At 46.5% G+C, this 18,962-nt stretch overlaps 10 protein-coding genes across 10 annotated transcripts; 7 read left to right on the forward strand and 3 right to left on the reverse strand.

Annotated features, from left to right (window-relative positions):
* The first annotated feature begins 52 nt into the window (after positions 1-52).
* On the forward strand, positions 53-1,729 carry AGABI2DRAFT_183554 (hypothetical protein). The gene is made up of 3 exons (XM_006458460.1): positions 53-225; positions 321-1,604; positions 1,657-1,729. Exons 1-2 carry the CDS (start codon positions 159-161, stop codon positions 1,241-1,243), a joined length of 990 nt encoding a protein of 329 aa, XP_006458523.1. The 5' UTR covers positions 53-158; the 3' UTR covers positions 1,244-1,604; positions 1,657-1,729.
* Positions 1,730-2,096: 367 nt separating this feature from the next.
* Positions 2,097-2,352, forward strand: AGABI2DRAFT_190802 (hypothetical protein). The gene has a single exon (XM_006458461.1). The coding sequence runs from the start codon at positions 2,133-2,135 to the stop codon at positions 2,307-2,309; it is 177 nt and encodes a 58-aa protein (XP_006458524.1). The 5' UTR covers positions 2,097-2,132; the 3' UTR covers positions 2,310-2,352.
* An 868-nt stretch (positions 2,353-3,220) lies between these two features.
* AGABI2DRAFT_63358 (hypothetical protein) lies at positions 3,221-3,887 on the reverse strand (the record flags this gene model as incomplete). The annotated part of the gene is made up of 3 exons (XM_006458462.1): positions 3,221-3,513; positions 3,639-3,736; positions 3,841-3,887. Coding segments are annotated over 3 exons (438 nt in total), but the record flags the coding sequence as incomplete, so codon positions are not given.
* Positions 3,866-8,538, reverse strand: AGABI2DRAFT_190804 (hypothetical protein). The gene is made up of 19 exons (XM_006458463.1): positions 8,455-8,538; positions 8,321-8,404; positions 8,158-8,259; positions 8,033-8,105; positions 7,873-7,979; positions 7,469-7,819; positions 6,857-7,414; positions 6,573-6,810; positions 6,317-6,526; positions 6,116-6,267; positions 5,961-6,065; positions 5,685-5,898; positions 5,406-5,635; positions 5,211-5,358; positions 5,057-5,158; positions 4,691-5,000; positions 4,179-4,638; positions 4,010-4,102; positions 3,866-3,958 (listed from the first exon to the last, which is right to left on the reverse strand). The coding sequence occupies exons 1-17, from the start codon at positions 8,458-8,460 to the stop codon at positions 4,386-4,388; spliced, it is 3,243 nt and encodes a 1,080-aa protein (XP_006458526.1). The 5' UTR covers positions 8,461-8,538; the 3' UTR covers positions 3,866-3,958; positions 4,010-4,102; positions 4,179-4,385.
* Positions 8,539-8,634: 96 nt separating this feature from the next.
* AGABI2DRAFT_190805 (hypothetical protein) lies at positions 8,635-10,076 on the forward strand. Its single transcript, XM_006458464.1, has 5 exons — positions 8,635-8,801; positions 8,857-8,999; positions 9,053-9,626; positions 9,675-9,736; positions 9,792-10,076. Exons 1-5 carry the CDS (start codon positions 8,650-8,652, stop codon positions 9,902-9,904), a joined length of 1,044 nt encoding a protein of 347 aa, XP_006458527.1. The 5' UTR covers positions 8,635-8,649; the 3' UTR covers positions 9,905-10,076.
* Positions 10,077-10,085: 9 nt separating this feature from the next.
* On the forward strand, positions 10,086-10,707 carry AGABI2DRAFT_148978 (hypothetical protein; the record flags this gene model as incomplete). Its single annotated transcript, XM_006458465.1, has 3 exons — positions 10,086-10,353; positions 10,398-10,536; positions 10,596-10,707. The coding sequence occupies 3 exons, from the start codon at positions 10,086-10,088 to the stop codon at positions 10,705-10,707; spliced, it is 519 nt and encodes a 172-aa protein (XP_006458528.1).
* Positions 10,708-10,781: 74 nt separating this feature from the next.
* On the forward strand, positions 10,782-11,765 carry AGABI2DRAFT_148979 (hypothetical protein; the record flags this gene model as incomplete). The annotated part of the gene is made up of 4 exons (XM_006458466.1): positions 10,782-10,901; positions 10,961-11,191; positions 11,245-11,313; positions 11,370-11,765. 4 exons carry the CDS (start codon positions 10,782-10,784, stop codon positions 11,763-11,765), a joined length of 816 nt encoding a protein of 271 aa, XP_006458529.1.
* Positions 11,739-12,774, reverse strand: AGABI2DRAFT_134258 (hypothetical protein). Its single transcript, XM_006458467.1, has 5 exons — positions 12,721-12,774; positions 12,389-12,601; positions 12,253-12,330; positions 11,929-12,199; positions 11,739-11,877 (listed from the first exon to the last, which is right to left on the reverse strand). Exons 2-5 carry the CDS (start codon positions 12,599-12,601, stop codon positions 11,858-11,860), a joined length of 582 nt encoding a protein of 193 aa, XP_006458530.1. The 5' UTR covers positions 12,721-12,774; the 3' UTR covers positions 11,739-11,857.
* Positions 12,775-12,864: 90 nt separating this feature from the next.
* On the forward strand, positions 12,865-15,911 carry AGABI2DRAFT_183562 (hypothetical protein). The gene is made up of 8 exons (XM_006458468.1): positions 12,865-13,254; positions 13,285-13,478; positions 13,528-14,154; positions 14,210-14,890; positions 14,949-15,152; positions 15,203-15,354; positions 15,408-15,536; positions 15,590-15,911. Exons 1-8 carry the CDS (start codon positions 12,888-12,890, stop codon positions 15,834-15,836), a joined length of 2,601 nt encoding a protein of 866 aa, XP_006458531.1. The 5' UTR covers positions 12,865-12,887; the 3' UTR covers positions 15,837-15,911.
* Positions 15,912-16,003: 92 nt separating this feature from the next.
* Positions 16,004-18,777, forward strand: AGABI2DRAFT_190809 (hypothetical protein). The gene is made up of 8 exons (XM_006458469.1): positions 16,004-16,095; positions 16,143-16,207; positions 16,265-16,509; positions 16,569-16,907; positions 16,958-17,262; positions 17,314-17,711; positions 17,763-18,157; positions 18,215-18,777. Exons 2-8 carry the CDS (start codon positions 16,144-16,146, stop codon positions 18,572-18,574), a joined length of 2,106 nt encoding a protein of 701 aa, XP_006458532.1. The 5' UTR covers positions 16,004-16,095; position 16,143; the 3' UTR covers positions 18,575-18,777.
* Positions 18,778-18,962: the final 185 nt, after the last annotated feature.

Genomic DNA, 18,962 nt, shown 5'->3' on the forward strand with positions numbered 1-18,962 from the left:
TGGAATATATATAAACTCCTCCCCCGTGTCTCTGCCCACCTTCACTTCCACCGCTCCAGTCCTCTCCATGTCGTCCTGAACCTCTCCTCGTTGCCCCCTCAACTCTTGACTTTTCACAAGTCAGAACACACCCTGTCTGGCCCACTCCAATATCGGCAATGGTCAACAAGCTCGTCCGTACAAATAAGAACGGAGCCCTCCTCTTCGAACCCGACGTCGTCTACCGTATACAGTCAAACTAACTGTCCGACTTCAACTCCCCGTACGTGCCGTATATGCTATTTTCGTTTTCCGCATCCTGTTTGACGCCATTCACTTAGACATTACATCACACCTGACTCACGCGACTTTGCTCGAATTCAGAACACACATGTCTACCGAAACTTCTCTTCTGCATTCCATCACGCGTTCCAAGCTGTACGAGTCCGTTAGTAGCAAGGACCAATGCAGTTTGCATCGCTGGGTGCTGCTCAAGAATTCCATCCTCTCGACCTCAACACTGTCAGACACCCAGGTGTCCGAATACCCTGAAACTAGCCTTAATTCTAATGAGGAACCTGATGAGGAGGAAGAATTGGCAGAGGAAGAAATCAGCTCGGTCGCTATCAACTCCTTTATGTTTCCCGACGCTGGGAATTTTGTATCTGACCAAGACGCTCACAATTCGGAAGCTGAATGGCTTGACTCTTTGCTAGAAACTCTTGCCGAGGATGAAGATGACGATTTTCCATCGGACTCGGACGTTCATACATCTGCTTTGCCTGTTGATGAAGATGATGACCAGTTGCTCAGTCCTTCCGTGTCGCCTCTGGCTTCTTCAGAAGACCTTCCTCAGTCTCGTTTCTTTTCTTCTTTGCTTGTACCATATTCAGACAATTTTTCTCCATTTCACAACTCGTCCTCTCGCAATTATGAAGTTTCTGCTCCATTAAAGAATCCTACTCCCTCTTTCTCATCTGTTATTGAAGATCCCCTTCCCTACCATGATCCCGATGATATAGAAGATTCCTCGGTCCCTGACGCCATAGAAGACGTGTCAGACGATGAGTCGGACACCCTTTCCACCCCATCTTTCGGCCGGTCCATCAATTCGTTATTCTTCGATACAAGTGCGAAACCAAGCTCGCCAATCGACCATCATTCCCTCTCATTCAAACATTCGCCAAACCCAGCACCTTATCACTTGGATCCACTCCCTTTTGCCGATGAGTCGTCGCATCTTGCGTTTTACAGTACCGATTGAGTATCAACTTCATCTTACTCTATATTTTTTGTTGTCGTGTCCCATATGCAATACTCTTTCGTGTATCTTTGTTTTGAGCTCATTGTAGCGTAATAATAAGGTCGTCGCATTATTACACATATCTTATTTTCGCTACCTTACATGCTTCTCTACCGTTGAATATACTCTGCTTCCGAATGCTTCCGCTTCTTCTGGACGGCTGATGTTTGAACTGGCCCGAGGCGAAGTGGACGGAAAACGAGGGAAGAAGTTTAATCTCCGGACAGGGTATCTGTGGGAAGGAGGCACTGCATGGAAGTGTTGTTAAATGCAGCAGGCCATGCAGTTGACGGAGGGAGGGAACGGGACTGCAGCAGAGGGGCTGAAAGAGGGATCGCGTAAGTATGGACGACCGAATGTGAACTACGTCGCACCTATCTTGAACAGATCAGGGACTCGGACTCGTAGTTTGTCATGTGAGTTGCTTCCGATTGCTGTTAATGCCTGCAGGACAGGAACCGGGCGTTGGGTTGCGACTTACTTCTCGAGGTAGTCCATTAAATGGTTCGCCAACAAAATGGGCATTAGAAGGCGGTCATGCGGATCATTGACCCTGAGGAGATTGTCGTATAACTCCATATCGCAATGGGGCATATAGCATATGGTCGGATTCTGTAATGGGTATCCTCCATTCTATATGTAAGATACGCTGGTTAATGAGCGTGGAGAGACGAATACGGAAAGCTTTGGAACGTGCTCTGTTTTCCGGGAGTATCTGAAATCGCAATTCCTCGAACAGTTCTAGGTCCTCGGTGGAGAAAATGGGATCGTAAAGCGAGATATTGGCATAATCCTGAAGGCAGTGTTTTGGTTCCATAACAATGGTTTCAATGACGGATGAGCGCGTACGATGTTTAGAGCTAGGCACAGTTCCATTAAAAAGGCGAGCTGGGTACGCGATATCGCGGATGCCGAAGGGCTTCCTAGACCCAGGCAGAGTACAGAAAAGGATGACGGCTCATTCGGAAAAGGCTTTAGAGATTCTCTAATGATACCTAAACATACAAGTGCCTCAGGAAAGGGGTAATCATGCACGCTTGAGTTGAGGGGGTGACCGACTTTGGCATTGTGAGAACCATACATCATTCGACATTTCATCCCTGGTCCGCTGCACCAAAACCGAAAGTGGCGGACGGACTTGTTGTGGCTTATTTTTTCGGTTCCTTCGGGGGATCACGGGCGTAAATTCAGAGTAGGAGAACGGGGAGGTATTTTTGTCGTTTAATGACTCGTTCATTGCGGCTGAATGTTGTCATTACAACTTGGGCCCTCGACACATCAAATTCAAATTCAAATACACGTAAACAATACCGACCTCTTTATGGTGAACTGGTTCGTTTACCCCGCCTTTCGGCCCGTTGTCGGAGCATTCGGAGCATTCGGATGTACTCATTTCATTCGCCATCCCTGCCCTCTCTTCGTGGACATGGCCGTCTACCGCCACGGTCCCTATTGTCTATTAGCGATATTAAGCTTTGTGGCATCCACGTTTTAGGGTAGCATCAGCGACTTATTGAAAGCGAGGCACCGCGCGACCACAGCAACCTTCCCAGTCTGATTTTCTCATCCTTCTGCGACGTACTAGCGCCGTAGGAGCCAAAATAAAAGGCTCCCCAGACCCTTGATTCGAAATTTTGACACCGCTATGTAGTAATACCCCGCCCGTCTCCACATCCCGAATCCCGATTGTCTAGACCGTTCGCCATGTCATGCACTGTGGAACGTTTCCAAGTATGTATTCGTCTAGCGCGGCTTCCGCGCTGACGAGAGTGTTCGTCATTCTTGCATCAGATGAGTCTGCCTTGACTTGGACGTCCTTCCATTGCGTAGTATCAGTCAATTCAAAAGAAGCACATATGAAAGCATTTCAGTTGTATTGGCAAAAAAAGCGACACTTTGCTCATAATCCAATACATTACCCAGCTTCCTTTTCTCTTGTCACAGAGTTTTGATGTTCCAAAGGTCATCGCCCAGATAGGTGGTAGTCTCCACTCCAACTCCTTTGTTCGCCTTTCTCATTTCTTCCGTACTTAACTTTGTGACACCCACGGCAACAGCATGCTCCTTGCCCTCTGCGAATACAGCGACGGATGTCCCAGCCGCAAGGGCATCTTCTGCCGGAGGTAATTCTCCTCCTTTTGAGGTAAGACCCGGACACATTATCTGTGCACCGGCAAGAACAAAGCGTATAGCGCCACGATCGATCTTCACTGGCGCTAAAATATAAGGATCTAAATTCAAAAAATGAGCACAACCAATAAGACCGTGATCCCAGGGATAGATGAATATTATGAGCAAATTGTCTCTTCCATTTACGCCGATTTAAACATAAATCGATAAGAGGGGTGCTACTCACATTTATGAAGCACTTTCAGGGTTGGGAAAAACGCTTCATCAAAGTGTTGAAAGAACACAGGTTCTCCGTTGACGGTGTATATCGAGATATGCTCTCTACTATGCGCAAAAAAGAAGACGTGAGCATCGTGTACGTTCGTTCTCCCGAGTCATTTTTCAAGAATCTCCCTCCCTTATCTTATCGTCTTAAGAGCGTGACTGACCATTTGACGTGAATTAAGCCATCCTTCTTCGGCCAAATGGCCTCAAGCGTTTCCGGCTCTATCCTCCATTGCGATAGGATACTGTTTCTGATGGACCGCTGTACTGAAGTTTTTACCGGTGTGTGTCCAGAAACGTCTGATGCTGGTGTAAATCTGCAAACCGCCCAAGAGAGATTATAGATCCGCCCGAGTCACGAATTTCGAGGGGGCTACCCACTTTTTGAACATTGTACAATGGTGGAGAATAGATGGAGAGACTTCGGCAAGTAGCGATTCAATCTGGCACGTCCGATAACTTAACATTAGCCTCTTATCTCGTGATGTTGACCATACGTCAGCTTTGCAGCCGTGTTACATCGAGATAGAATTCTGTGTTCTACATTATGACTAGAAGTACATAAAATTATCATAGCGAGCCAGATTTGAAAGCAGGATCACTGAGTAGAAGAACCGTATAAACAAGTTGGGGGGTAAGAGGTCGGGAGAGTCAAATGGAAAAGGTTCAAATACATAGCCACCAAAAGTAAGATACGAATAACAGTCCCTCAAAGATTTATGTCCTCATCCTTGTCTTCTAACTGATCTGGTTTCAGCATTCCAGGAATCCGCATAGCTTGTTGGCGGGCGAGTTCAGCTTGTCTTGCGTTCTCAGCTTCCCTCTCCTCCAAGTATAATTCGGCATTGTCATCTCCTGAGAATTCTTTCAGTTGAATAAGGAAATCGCGAAGCGCTAGTTTGAAACGGTTTAGATCATTATAATATTCTTTGAGGTTGTTGACGAAGGTTTGAAGTTCGGAACTAAATAAGTGGCAAATCAGCTTAGCAACGAATGGGAAGCAAGATTACGTACTCGTGGACGTGAGGGAATGCGGTCTTCATTATGTTAACAATATATTCACGGAGGAATATCGAGTTGGTCATCTTTGCTGGGTCAGGAACATTCGAAGGATCGTATAATGGAGTCGATATAACGTTGAGCTCAACAAGCTGAAACAGGCGAGCGAGCAATGCGCTTTGCAATTTGAAGCCACTCTTGTGATCAGCGTCTGTCAAAACGAAGAAGATATCCTGGACCATAGTCGTGTAGTATGTTTGGAAGAAGGCATCAGTGATTGAGCGGTCCGCGGCGTTAGCAAAGTTGTTCACTATTTCCAGACAAACTATGTTTGAGAGTGTGAGTTCACCCACGTGAATGAGACGAATTATACAATCTTACGATTGAGGCCAGTGTCCGCAATGTCACGCATCGTATGTTTGACAGCCCAAATGATACTATCCATAAATAGCTTGAATTGAGCTGGAGGAATGCTGAGTAGGGCTATCGAAAAAACGCTTGTTAGACTAGCTGGAAGTAATTAATAGATCCTTACCTGGGAAACAATAGAGATTAATAGCACGGAGAAGCTTAAAGAATCCAACACGGTGTTCGGGGAATTCCGCGAAATCTTGGTTTATCATGTTAAGAGTAGGTTCAAAGACAGCTTCCAGGATTGCGGGAACTTGTGCTGTTAAGAGGCTCTATTTGGAAATGAGAAGACGTTCGAACAAAGACACGAAGCACTTACCTGTAGGCGAGTCGTGATGGTGGCCATCACGTTCAAAACTTCCGCATCGCGAGCCGCAGGGACGTTACGACTATAATCGCCGAGAATGGCATCCAAGACCGGAGGGATAAAATTATTGTTGACTGCCTCAAGGTCTTCCGCTTTCTTGACATACGTTTCCATCAGTTTCAGGATTTCTTTTTTCACGGTCCTCAGTTGTCGGATCTTCGGCGTTCGCGTCGCAACGAGTCCTAAAATAACGATCAACAAGCCGCAGGGAATGAACGGACAAAGGCTGACCTTCTTTGGCTACAGTCTCACTGATAATTCCGCTAACAGCTTTATACAACCCCAGCATATCAAGGAAAATGCGACCGAGCTGGGGAAGATAGAAACAGCCGATTGAAGTACATGCAGAGACGTTCGTTTTCAACACGTTAGAAAGAATCTTGATGTTATCAGTAACCGATAGAACATCGAGATTTTGTGCAGCTTGAGCCATGAGAGAATCCCACTGAATCAATGTTAAGCATTTGAATTGCGCTAAATTGTCTTGTACAAGACTCTACCACTCACAGCATTATTCGGGAGCTCCATCAATTTATTTATGAGCTTTTCCTGTTGAGGTTTGTTGGGTTGGGCGGATATCATGTAGCCAACAGCTTCATAAAAGGTGTGCACCTAAAAGAAAATATGAGTGTCAATCTAAACCGACAGTGGACTAGACGGACTTGTTGCGGGGACAGGTCCACAGTGATACGATGTAATGACCGGAGAATGTCGTCCACGAAAGGCTCAGATTCACCACTTTGTTGCATGACAAAATGTTTTCTGCATTTCTGTGCAATCTTGATGAACGTATCGCAAGCCATATCCTGGACCCCTACTTATGGTATGAGATAACAATCTATTGACTTTGATGCAATACAAACCTTCATGTGTTTCGTGCATGAATTCGAATAATTTGTTAACGACTGTCTTCAGGAATTTCCAATGCGCTTTAAGGAAGCGGGGATACTGGCCAACGATGTACATGATGTCGGAGGCGACGACAGCTTTGTTATCTTTGCCGCGTTTAATCTCGCAAAGCCCCAGGAGATCTTTGATGACGGTCACTAAGAAACGCTTCTCCGTATCCTCGTCTACTCATATAATTAACCTGTGGAGATATCATGGATTGAAACTTACTCATGGCACCTGAAATCGAACCGATGGCCCAACAGAGAGTATTGAGGTTATTCCAAGACCATTCAGATCCATCAACCTGTCTGGCAAGTTTTTCAGTGAGAATAGTCTCCGTGTCCGTAACGTCCAAGTGCGTCAGGTAAACGAGTAACTCCCTCATGGACTTGTAAAGAGAGATTGTATCGCCCTCCTTCATGAATTCACGCACAATCTCTCCCTCTTCATTTTCGACGATTAAGACCTGATGCCTTTATTAAAACAAGTGGCAGCTGTCGAAAAGTACGCACCTCCTCTGGTTTCACCATCTTCTCAATGACCACCAAACGCAAGTTTGATAACACGTCGCTATAGATGTTCTTCCGCAAAGATATGCCGTTCAACATACTCTGTCCATTGGTGCCACCCAAGCTCAGTCCCATCAACATACTTGACTCGCCAATGGGTAAGCTCTGTATCTCTTCATAGAGCTCCGCTACAAGCTTTAACCAGTATTCTAAGCAGATTTTGAAGATTTCACGTTCGTCTACTTGGGAAACTTTGACCATATATAGATGAGCGTTGAGGAGTACGTCCTTGTGTTCGTCGTTCTCGACTGCCCGTAGATGGTTGGATAAGAAGTTGGAAAGGAATAACGCGAGATTTAAAACTAGTTCTTGACCGTTGTCTCCAGCTTCAATATAGGCTTGAGCAATATTGGTGCTTGGTGGAATCATACGGTTGATGGATGTCATGACCATTTGGAATAGAGCACCAAATTTGAGATCATATTCGGGTCCGACATTGAGAGCAGCGATTTCAGCCAGGCATTTTAGTGTCACTGTCCGGAAATCGGGAGTTTCGAGGAACTAAGACAGATGATGAACTAACGAGTGTCTGAGACTAAGAGAGTTCCAACTTACGCGGGTTAACAGAAGATCGATGACTCTGGTCTCAAAAATATATCCCAGGGGAATCCAATTGAGAAAACGTAACAAGGTTTCCAAAGTCGCTTTGATAAGAGAAGTTTTATTCGCCTGTCCCAGAACCTCCGAGCACAACTTGAAGATATCAGAAAATTCGCCACACATCTGATTCTTCAAATTTCTGATCTTTGTTTGGGTCATTTGCTCTGCGGAGAAGTCAAAAATCTCTTCAGAAAGTAATTTGAGAATGATCATGTTGTTCTCGCATAGGGCGAGGTTGGATTTCGATGATTCAACAAGCTCCGGAATAAAGTTTGGCCAGTTGTGTGGCCATTCTTGTTTGAGTATCTAGGTTGTTGCTGGTTTCGTAGACCTTCATTGCAATCGGGATATGCACGTACCTGCACAAGTGCGAGGTTGAGTTTGTTGATGTATGTCTTCTCTTTTCTGAGGTTGACTTCATCAGAAGCGATTTTGACCGTGATAGCGATAACAAAATTCCGTATTCCTTGTAATTGTTAATTTGTCTTCAGAATAAACGATAGCAACTGCACGACATACCTTGCCGCTGTCCATCCGGGAGGGTTTTCCACCTCGTCAGAATCAGTTTCTCTAATATTTGGAGACCGATATACTGTGCGCTGGTGGTTATGTCGCGCTACACGACAAGACACGATCTTGCCTACCTTTGATTGATGATACGACGACTTCTCGAGGATATCTGGTACTCTTGTCCACGAATCTGTGTGTTCCTGAAACTGAGTAAGCACTTGTTGGGCCATTTGTTGCTGTTGGGGCGCAACATCAGATTGAGCGGAAGGACGCGTCGAGAGACCAGAGAGCACATACTTCTGATCCTGAGCTGGAATAAAATGTCATGACGACCTTATCGAGGAGAGCGACATCGAACTCTCCCGAAAAATCAAGTAGAGACTGCAGATGGGATCAATACGGCTGCTGGACGCGATGGGGAGAGTGCTTACCTCCATGGTAGCTGGTCGATGCTATTGGGAGATTTTGAGGACAAAGGGGGTCGGGGCCAACGTGATGAAGAGAGAAGAGACGCCTTACTGGGTTTTGGCTCACTGGGCAAAGGGCGGACAAGTACCCAAAGGAGTGTCTGTAATCGCTCATCACGGGATCTTTCACAGGCTCAGGGATCTTCCCGTTCACCGTCCATGTCGTCTCCCGATGTCCAAAAAGCGTGGCTCGTTGTCCGCCAAGGTCGTCCTGAACGGGCTCTCAAGCTAGACATTAATCGGCCGGTGCCAAAGCGGCTGCGACCCGGCGAAGTTCTGGTCCGCACTCAGGCGGCGGCCCTCAATCCCGTGTGAGGAACAACCATCCAATATTCTCCATAGCTATAACTCCATCTCGTATTGCAGCGGCTGGAAATTGATGAAACTGTTACCGAGCTTTCTCGCACGTCGCCCGCACATCGCTGAGCATGATTTCGCAGGCGTGATTGTCGATTCCAATCGAACCGATTTCAAAGATGGGGACGAAGTATTCGGCTGGGTTCCTGCTAGTAGGCTTATTCTGACGGAAGTGGATACCTTGGTCCTTGACCACCTCCCTCAGTGCTCTCAATAAAAACTGGTCAAGGCGCTTTGAGCCAGTTCATACGTGTCCCCGCCGATCATATCGTATCTCGCCCTCCGAACGTAACTCCCATTCAAGCTGCTGGTTTGTCCCTGGCTGGAATGACGGCATATCAAGCCCTTTTTAATGTAGCCAAACTTGAAGCGGACCAGACTATCTTCATCAGTGGTGGTAGTACCGCCGTTGGTGCTTTCGCTATTCAACTTGCCAAGGCAGCTGGTGCCCGCGTCACCGCAACTGCTTCCGGGAAGAACGAGGGCTTCGTTCGTGATCACGGCGCGGACAGTTTTATCGACTATACACAGGTGGATCTCCCAAAGTATCTAGCGCAGCATCCTCCGGACCCCAAATTCAACGTTATCTTCGATGCTGTTGGCTCTGTTGACCCTGGCTTGTATACCTTCAGCGAGGCCTACCTTGCTCCTGGCGGAGTTTTCATTACGACCGACCCCTCTCCACAAAAAGCTTCCATCTCCCAGATTTGGATGCTTCTGAAAACAATTACCGCTGCCATTACTCCCCGTTGGCTCGGAGGAATAAAACGCGAATACAGGTGTGTGCAATCGCTTTCAAGCTATACAAATACTTCATGCTGTAAGAGGGTGATTTCCGTAAAAAATGATCTCAAGGACCTCCAGGCCTTTCAGAAACTTGTCGCTGACGGTAGGCATCGCTGATTTATTGCCTCGTTTTACTAGCTTTATTAGCTCCAATCCAGGATCCGTGAAACCTATCGTAGACTCTGTATTTGAGTTTGACGACGTTCTCAAGGCATACGAACGCATCATGTCAAAACGTGCTACTGGCAAGGTCGTAGTCAAAATCGCTTGAATCGTGAGTCAACCCCCAAGTTGGAGGGCTGGAGTCTTGTCCTATCACTGAGGTCAACAGGATCATTTCATGGTACCATACGAACAGTTTGAACGGACGTATCATAGATACTCAATTGTATATATTGTCATGTTAGTTGTACCACAGTGAAAGAGATCAACCTTAGACTCCACTTTCGCAGATGCACGCATTCATCACCATCGGTTCTACAGAATTCGACACCCTCATCGCGGAAACTTTGTCTCCGCGAACACTCAAGGCGCTGAAAGCCAAAGGGTATGAGACATTGACCGTTCAATGCGGGAATTCGACTTTCGAACAAGCCGCATTAGTTGCTAAAGGGGAAACTGCAACTTTTTCCCTTGAGGGTCTTGCTATAGAACTATGGAAATTCAAACCCTCCCTTCGAGACGAGTACGAAAAGGCGGACTTGATTGTCAGCCATGCTGGTAAGCGAGCTGCTTTTGAAATGCATAGTGTTAAATCCTAGCAGGTTCGGGAACGATTATTGAAATTCTTCGCTTGCCGAAACCTTTAATCGTCGTACCTAATTCCAAGCTATTGCATAACCACCAAGAGGAGGTAGCCCAGGCCCTAGACGCGCGAGGGCATCTCAAATCGAGCACGATCGAGTAAGTGGTCGTTTCTTATCTCCCGATACCATCCCATCAGACTGAAATATGGAATACAGGAACCTCGCAAAGACAATCGCACAATTCGATCCCAATACCATTGTACCATTCCCTACATTCGATGGCAACAAGTTTAGGCAGTTGTTGGACGAGGAGATGGGTTTTGTTTGAATTCCATTTTCACGATCGGCGATTTATGATGACTTAGTTTTCTTTATCTCCAACCACCAACTCCCTTTTCTCAAATGCCACCCAAGGCTGTTGCCGAGGTCACTATTGACATCGATCCTGCTACTTATGAAACTCAAAATGTCCATGCAATCTACGATACGATCGCTAGCCACTTTTCAAGCACTAGGTACAAAGTAATGGACACTGGTCTTCTCCGTCTTGTCGTTCATTCTTGACATCATACTTGAGTTAGCCATGGCCTATCATCGCGAAATTTCTCTCTGAGATACCTGATGGCTGGATTGGATTAGACTCTGGAACAGGCAATGGAAAGTATCTCTCACTCGATCGGGACGGAAAAACCTGGATGGTTGGGCTGGATAGAAGTATCAACCTACTCAAATTTGCTCAAAATGCCGGAGATAAGGCGCGAGAGGTTGTTTTGGGAAATGTATTGGATCATTGCTGGAGGACACACGCTTTTGTATGTGAAAGCAGATGCTATTCAGGATAGCTCATCTGGAATATTGACTGTAGGACTTCGCAATTTCAATTGCTACAATACACCATCTCGCCACGCCCTCGAGGCGAGTGCTTGCAGTCCAAGTGGGATTTCATCTCCCTTTACGACAATATTTACGTTTCTGAACGCAATCTACCAGCGTCTGCTCCAAGCAGTGTCACCTAAACATGGTCGCGTCCTTATTTATGTGTGGGCCATCGAACAAGACGAGTTGTCAAAAAGGATTATACCACAAGGCGAGCATAATGAAACAAGGACGGGGCAAGACGTCGTCGTGCCATGGGTTTTGTCGAAATCGAACATTGCGCAAAATCCAAAATCACCTAGAGACAGCCGAGAGGAAGTGTACAACCGATACTATCACATATCTGCAAAGGGTGAATTGTCAGCTCTTGTTTCTCAAGCGGCGGTAGGGCTTGGTTTGACAATCGGAAGCGTTGTTGGGCAACCCTCATCAACTCAAGGGGTGGAAATCTTGCAAGATGGCTGGGAGAGGTCGAATTATTATGTAGAGCTTCGGCGATGGAGTATTTAGTGACTTTTGTTCTCACATTGTCCGAGTCAAGAAAACGATACATTGATAGTTTTTGAAGGAAAGATGTGGAAAATGATCGTAAATGAATGAATCTACTCGCTAGCGGCCATGACTTTGAAACAATAATTAGCTCAAATAGTGACAAGAGGGCGATAATACTCACTAGCATTGATTAAATCGCCTCCACTGTCCCGTAGCGCGCGTACAGCCTTTGCTCTTGAGCAATTCACTTGTTGCATTACCAGGTCGATGTCCTTGGGATCAACGCCGGTTTCATCGACAGGTCCATCATCCTCAACCTCCTTGAGTTCGGGGGGCTCATCATCATCACCAGTCGTGCCAGCTGCTGCTGACTCGAGAGCAGTTGTATTTGCGGTACTCGAAGCTAGTTGTTGGGCAGCAGAGAGTTGAGCATGCGAGTTCATGTCTTCGACCTGTAATAATATCATATTATTTTTAACATCGCTTACAGGTGCGAGTTACGTACCTTCGCCTCGCCGAATACGATATAGCAGTCACTGTTAGGTGATTTGTAGACATCAGGGGCTGCCATCACGAAAAGGATCTATAAGCAGATGTAAGTTTAACGATACCGGACGCGTATCTGTATACCAAGAACCAACGTTTTTAGGTCGCCTGATAGTTACGCGAGTAATGCCGGGAACTTTCTTCAAACCCAGGCTTAGAAGGGCCTTCCTTGCCTTACGTTCCGAGCGTGACTGGATTTTTTCGAGGGCGGCATTGGAAGTGGGATCCTCTTCTTGCTCGGCTTCTTGCTCAACGACCTCCTCCTGGTCAGAGTGATCAGAGGGAACTTCCTCGATATGTGCGGACATCTGTTTTGAATGTTAGTTCACCCTGAGAGCAGCAACATGATCCATCTCCAAACGCGAGAATCGATGCGAATAAAGTAGACGATTGGAGCATGGACATGAAACACTTTGGGTTAACGAACCTTTTGAGATTGCGACGGGACGAGCTCGACGGCGGGAGTGGCGACGACGGTATACTGAACCGTTCTGAGGGCATGTTTGGTAGTGTTGACACCTGTTGCACGAGGTTCATTGAAGCAAACCAATTACATGAAGCTGGCGCTCGCTGCTATTTCGTCTTGGGTCCCGTATGCAGGTTAGCCTCGCACGTCAAATACGCACTGTCCTTGATGGTGCTTCGGATGCCTTATCTCTGGACGAGCTGCTAGTCCTAGTCGATGACTTTGTTGTGGAATGTTCTTCCTCGGAAGAGCCACATGTCTTGATTTCATATCTCGAGGACGACCTACAAGCTACGCACCACCAAGTTGTTGATTATTCGGATTTACGTCAAGCGGAAATCTTCCTAACTATACTTCACCGCCTCTCACCGGTCATCCCATCGACTTCTATAATCGCATGGTTCGAAATTGTCTTTCGACCTGCTTTGCGTGAACCCAAACTCGCCACCGTATACATCAACTTGGCCAAAGAACTCATAATCAAAGCTCTAACAAGTGACAACGATGTCTATGCTGATAAGATAGAAAACTATGCAGAACGAGTGGCGGGCTTCCGAAAACGCCTCTTCGACTATTACCTTCTGGACGTGTTCAACGAAAATTCGGTGGATGATGTTTTAGAGTGGGCTGGAATGGACGAGACGGAACAAAGGGAGAGGGCATGTTGGAAAGATAATTTGGAGGATATCCTTATCAAATATGGACAAGAACATCCTGAGGTAGACTCTCGTAGTCTGTGGCCAATGTCGCTATTAATACAGAAATCAGGAACTTTTCACAGAAATTCTTACGCGATTCGCAAACCCGTCCGCACGTCTCCAGCTCTTCACGCTGTTGAATGCGCTGTCATCCCAACCATCTTACAATGACGTAGCTCAAGTTCTATCAAAACATGTACTCCTCCGCCACATCCTTTTATCTATCTCTCTGGATAATTCAGCCACGGTTTGTAGTGCAGGCTTGACATTTTTAGTCAAAAGCCTTCCCTATATTGCTGTCTATGACCGCGAACGACTCCGATTCTTCATTCCACGACTTCTTGGTTCACTCGCCAGAGTTCTTACCTGGAAAGAACGCTACCCAACATTCAACGGAGCCGATAACGACCCTCCTGATCAACAACTAGAGCGAGAGCTGGTCGAGATCACACACAAGAGGCTCCATGTACGACCCGATTTCAAATGGCAGCGGCTCGAGATGACGTTTAACGGAATTACATCTCATATACCTGACCCTCGCCCTTTTTTCTCCATGCTTTATTACCTTTACCCATCTAACGTCCTCAAATTTTTGCGTGGTCCTGTGGAATATCTGATATCATATAATCTTGACAGTCCTTATATGGAGGGTTGGAACCAAGCCCTCGATGAGGATGAGATTCGGCGGAAGAGTGAGGTACGAGGTCGAACGGGTTATTGCTTTTCTACTGTTGTATTGATAATGATTATAGAATCTACTACGAGAGCATATTTGTCACCCACTTCTAATATGGAAAGATGGTTCGAGTGAACTGTCGATTTCCGAATTCTGGGCAGGATATCCAATTCAACGCATTGTTACTGAAGCGATGATGATGGATGTCCGTAAGTTAGCGGCTGGACTTCGCGAAAAATATGGGTACGCGACCTCAATCGATGTACCGCTTTCTGTCGGTGAAGAACAGTCGAAGGAAATGGATTTGCTCGTAAGCGAGGAGGAGACCGATCAGCTCCCGCAGGAAGATAATCCACCTAAACAATTTGACAATCGTTCGCGGTTCATCTCACCAATCGACCTATCCAAAGGCAAAGTCGTCATCTCCTTGGCCGAAATGGAGCACACCACCAATGCTCTGAGAACCAATATAGACGTAGACGTTGAGACCTCGGACGTTCGGCGCATCGGGAATTTAACCTCAAGACCATCTTCACCTTCGAAGGCACAACGCTTGGAGTCGCAAGCAGGAGATGAAGATGCTGCGCAGATGAGTGTTGTTGCTCAAGCTATTTCGGCTTCACAGCGGGAAATATTGTTGCTTCGCAATGAGCTCAATTTCGAGCTCTGGATTCAGAGAGAGAATGTCAAGCATATCGGGAGACTATATCAGGATCGCATATTGATGAGAAGCGCAGAGGCAGAACGCCAAGGTCTTGTACGTATGATCTTTTTTCCTTACGAGCGCCGTGAATCTTGAAGTAACTTGTACGCAGTACAACAAACTACGAAAGTACCGTTCACAGGTTAAAGCGCTAGAAGACGAGTTACGACAACATAAAGAGCAAGCTTCGTCGGCTAGGAACAAATATGCTGAGTGGAATGCCGAATTACAGAAGAAACTGAAGGAGCTGCGAGAAGAAAAGAAAACTTGGATGTCCGAGAGTGCAACTCTCCGCGGTGCTGAAAAAAAAGCCATGGTACTTATGTGTGGCCCTGGATCTTCTGATAAGATTCTAACGAATTTTAGGCTTTGTTTGCTGCGCAAGCAAAACTTCTTGCAGGAGCAGCTAACCACGTCATCGAATTGCAGACTCGACAGAAGGAGAATCAGCACAAAATCGACAGATTACGAGACTATGAGCGTCAGATTGAACAACACATTAAAATCCAAAAGCTTTGGTTTGTTGTCGTCGCGAACTTTGGAACGTTTTTCTAATTTCATGCTGACACAGGGATGAGGACTATGCGAAATTCAACGCCAGAGAAGAGGAAGTAGCCAACATGCAGAACGAGATGCAACAACTAAGGTTACTCCTCCAGAGCTATGAAAAGACCCAGGAAAAGCTGGAGGAAGACGCCCGGTATCGCTTTCATTTCTCGATTTCTAAAGCGCTTACTTAAATTCTATCTCCAGTACGTATCGTCGGCAACTGCAAACTTCAGAAGCGAAGCTAGCGCTGTCCAATAAAAAAGCAGAGAGACGGACACTGTTTTCTGAACAAGATCTGCGAGCTTTTGTTGCGGAGAAAGTTTCCTTGAAGGAGAACAATACAAAACTCCTGGAGGAGAATGCCGAGCTGCGCGATGAAATGGAGGAGCTGAGGGCGATGGTAGAATTACTCAAAGCACAGCATATGGGAAAACAGGGCATAGTTTCGTAATGATACCCTAGTAGCGAGAGAACTTTATCTTGTTCTCGGATAATGCAATGTCAATCGTCCCCATTGCAACGCCTAGATCAACTCTGATAAACCGTGATGAGTTCCAGAACTTTCGCCGCGTTTGGACGCACTTGCCATTTTTGGCAAGTTTCAGATCCTTCGAGAACTGAAAAATTGGTCTACAAATAATCGCATCACCGCGTCTCGCCCCTTCACCCTCTCCCTTTCTCTTCTCATCTATCTTCACCAGACGCAAAAAGTGTGTTTACATTCTATCGCATCACATCATCGCTCATTGCATTCTAGAATGTCCGCCCCCGAAAGCTTTGGCTTCCAGGCCGAGATCAGCCAGCTCCTCGACCTTATCATCAGTAAGGCTTGATCGATACATCGTACCCTTGCTTTGCTTTACTTACCCTACGTTCCAGATACTTTCTACTCCAACAAGGAAATTTTCCTTCGGGAAATTATCTCCAACAGCTCTGATGCGTTAGACAAGATTCGCTATGCCTCGCTTACCGATCCTTCGGCCCTTGATTCTGAGCGGGATCTTTACATCCGTATCACTCCTGACAAGGAGAACAAAATCCTCACCATCCGTGATACCGGTATCGGTATGACCAAGGCTGATCTCGTCAACAACCTTGGTACGATCGCCAAGTCTGGCACCAAGGTAAGGTTTTGACAATGCGTCTTACATGTTTCTGATTTCTGATTCTTTTCGCTTTACAGGGTTTCATGGAGGCATTGAATGCTGGTGCCGATATCTCTATGATCGGACAATTCGGTGTCGGCTTCTACTCTGCCTACCTTGTCGCTGAACGCGTACAGGTCATTTCAAAACACAATGATGACGAGCAATATATCTGGGAGTCTGCTGCTGGTGGTACTTTCACTATCGCTCTTGACACTGTCAACCCTCCTCTCGGTCGTGGAAGCGAGGTTCGCTTATATTTGAAGGAGGATCAATATGAGTACCTTGAGGAAAAGAGGATCAAGGACATCGTCAAGAAGCACTCTGAGTTTATCTCTTACCCCATCCAGCTCGCAGTTACCAAGGAAGTTGAAAAGGTGCGTCGATTTGTCTTTTTAACTCGTCTGGTTGCTTACGCGTCTTCCAGGAGGTCGAAGACGAGGAGGAAGTCAAGGAAGAGGACGGTGAAAAATCCAAGATCGAAGAGGTAGATGAGGAGGAGGAGAACGGAGAGAAGAAAAAGAAGAAGACCATCAAAGAGAAGGAGGTCACCAACGAGGAGCTCAATAAGACGAAGCCCATCTGGACGCGTAACCCTCAGGAGATCACCACTGAAGAGTATGCCTCTTTCTACAAGAGTCTGACCAACGATTGGGAAGACCACCTTGCCGTCAAGCACTTCTCCGTCGAGGGTCAGCTTGAGTTCAAGGCTATTCTTTTCATTCCTAAGCGGTGAGTGAAAATTTAAACTTTGCTGCGCCTCTTCACTCATTCGTGATTTAGGGCACCCTTCGATCTCTTTGAGTCAAAGAAGAAGCGAAACAACATCAAGCTCTACGTCCGCCGTGTCTTCATCATGGACGACTGCGACGAGCTCATTCCCGAGTACCTGAACTTTGTGAAGGGTATTGTCGACTCTGAGGATCTTCCTCTGAACATCTCTCGTGAAACGCTTCAACAAAACAAGATTCTCAAGGTTATTCGCAAGAACATTGTGAAGAAGACCCTTGATCTTATCACTGAGATTTCCGAGGACAAGGATAACTTTGCAAAGTTCTATGAGGCGTTTGGCAAGAACCTCAAGCTCGGTATCCATGAGGATGCCCAAAACCGCAGCAAGCTCGCTGAATTCCTCCGCTTCTATTCGACCAAGGCGCTTGATGATCAAATTTCGCTCAAAGGTGCTATCTCTTGATTCGGTATTGTCTGATTGGGGCTAATTTGAATCATAGATTACATTACCCGCATGCCTGAGGTGCAGAAATCGATCTACTACCTTACTGGTGAATCGCTCGCAGCTACCAAGGATTCTCCTTTCCTCGAGGTGTTGAAGAGGAAGGGCTTCGAAGTTTTGTTGCTCGTCGATCCCATTGATGAATATGCCATCACTCAGCTGAAAGAGTTTGACGGCAAGAAGCTTGTGTGTGTTTCGAAGGAGGGGCTGGAGCTCGAGGAGACTGAGGAAGAAAAGGCTTCACGCGAGGCTGAGGTGAAGGAGTACACTGAGCTTTGCTCGACTGTCAAGGATGCTCTGGGTGACCGTGTTGAGAAGGTTGTCGTGTCTAACCGTATTACGGACTCGCCTTGTGTCCTCGTGACTGGGCAATTTGGATGGTCTTCGAACATGGTAAGTTAACCTTTTTTTCATTGTTGGTATGAATGATTTTCTGATGTATCAATGCAGGAGCGTATCATGAAGGCGCAAGCTCTTCGTGACTCGTCAATGTCATCCTACATGGCGTCGAAGAAGACATTAGAGCTCAACCCGAACAACGCCATCGTCAAGGAGCTGAAGAACAAGGTGATGGAAGACAAGGCGGACAAGTCTGTTCGGGATTTGACGTTCTTGTTGTTCGAGACCGCACTCCTTACTTCTGGCTTCTCGCTTGATGACCCGACATCATTCGCGAAGCGTATCTACCGCATGATCTCGCTTGGTCTTGATGTTGATGAGGATGAAGTTCCGCCTGCGCTTGAAAGCACGACCGCCGCTCCTGCTGCTGAGGCCACAGCATCAGCGTCAGCCATGGAGGAGATTGATTAAAAGGGATTCTTGTTGTGTATTGTGTTGTATCTCCATTCTCTCGTTGCATTGCTGTCATAGTCATTCACTCTAATCATGATCTTATTACATGTATTACTCGTTAAAGAAATCAATAACATTTCGTGTAAATAAAGATTCAGGTATTACTCGGAGTATTATGCTAAGCGCGACATTGGGTGAATGAATTGACAGTAGCTTTGTGAGAGCCTCGTGGTAGCTGTTTTAGGTTGTGGGAGAGAGAGGTAGAATGGCAGATGACGAATGAGGGTGTGAGATGGAGTGCTCGCGGGAGACATTGTAATCCACATTGGGAGCGGGGTGAGCTTACGTGAGCAGGGGGAGGAGTGCACGCATTTGTGAGATTTACTTGGATTCTGCCAACCATGCC

Source organism: Agaricus bisporus (genome assembly GCF_000300575.1).
Source record: "Agaricus bisporus var. bisporus H97 unplaced genomic scaffold AGABI2scaffold_2, whole genome shotgun sequence".
Taxonomy (NCBI): domain Eukaryota; kingdom Fungi; phylum Basidiomycota; class Agaricomycetes; order Agaricales; family Agaricaceae; genus Agaricus; species Agaricus bisporus.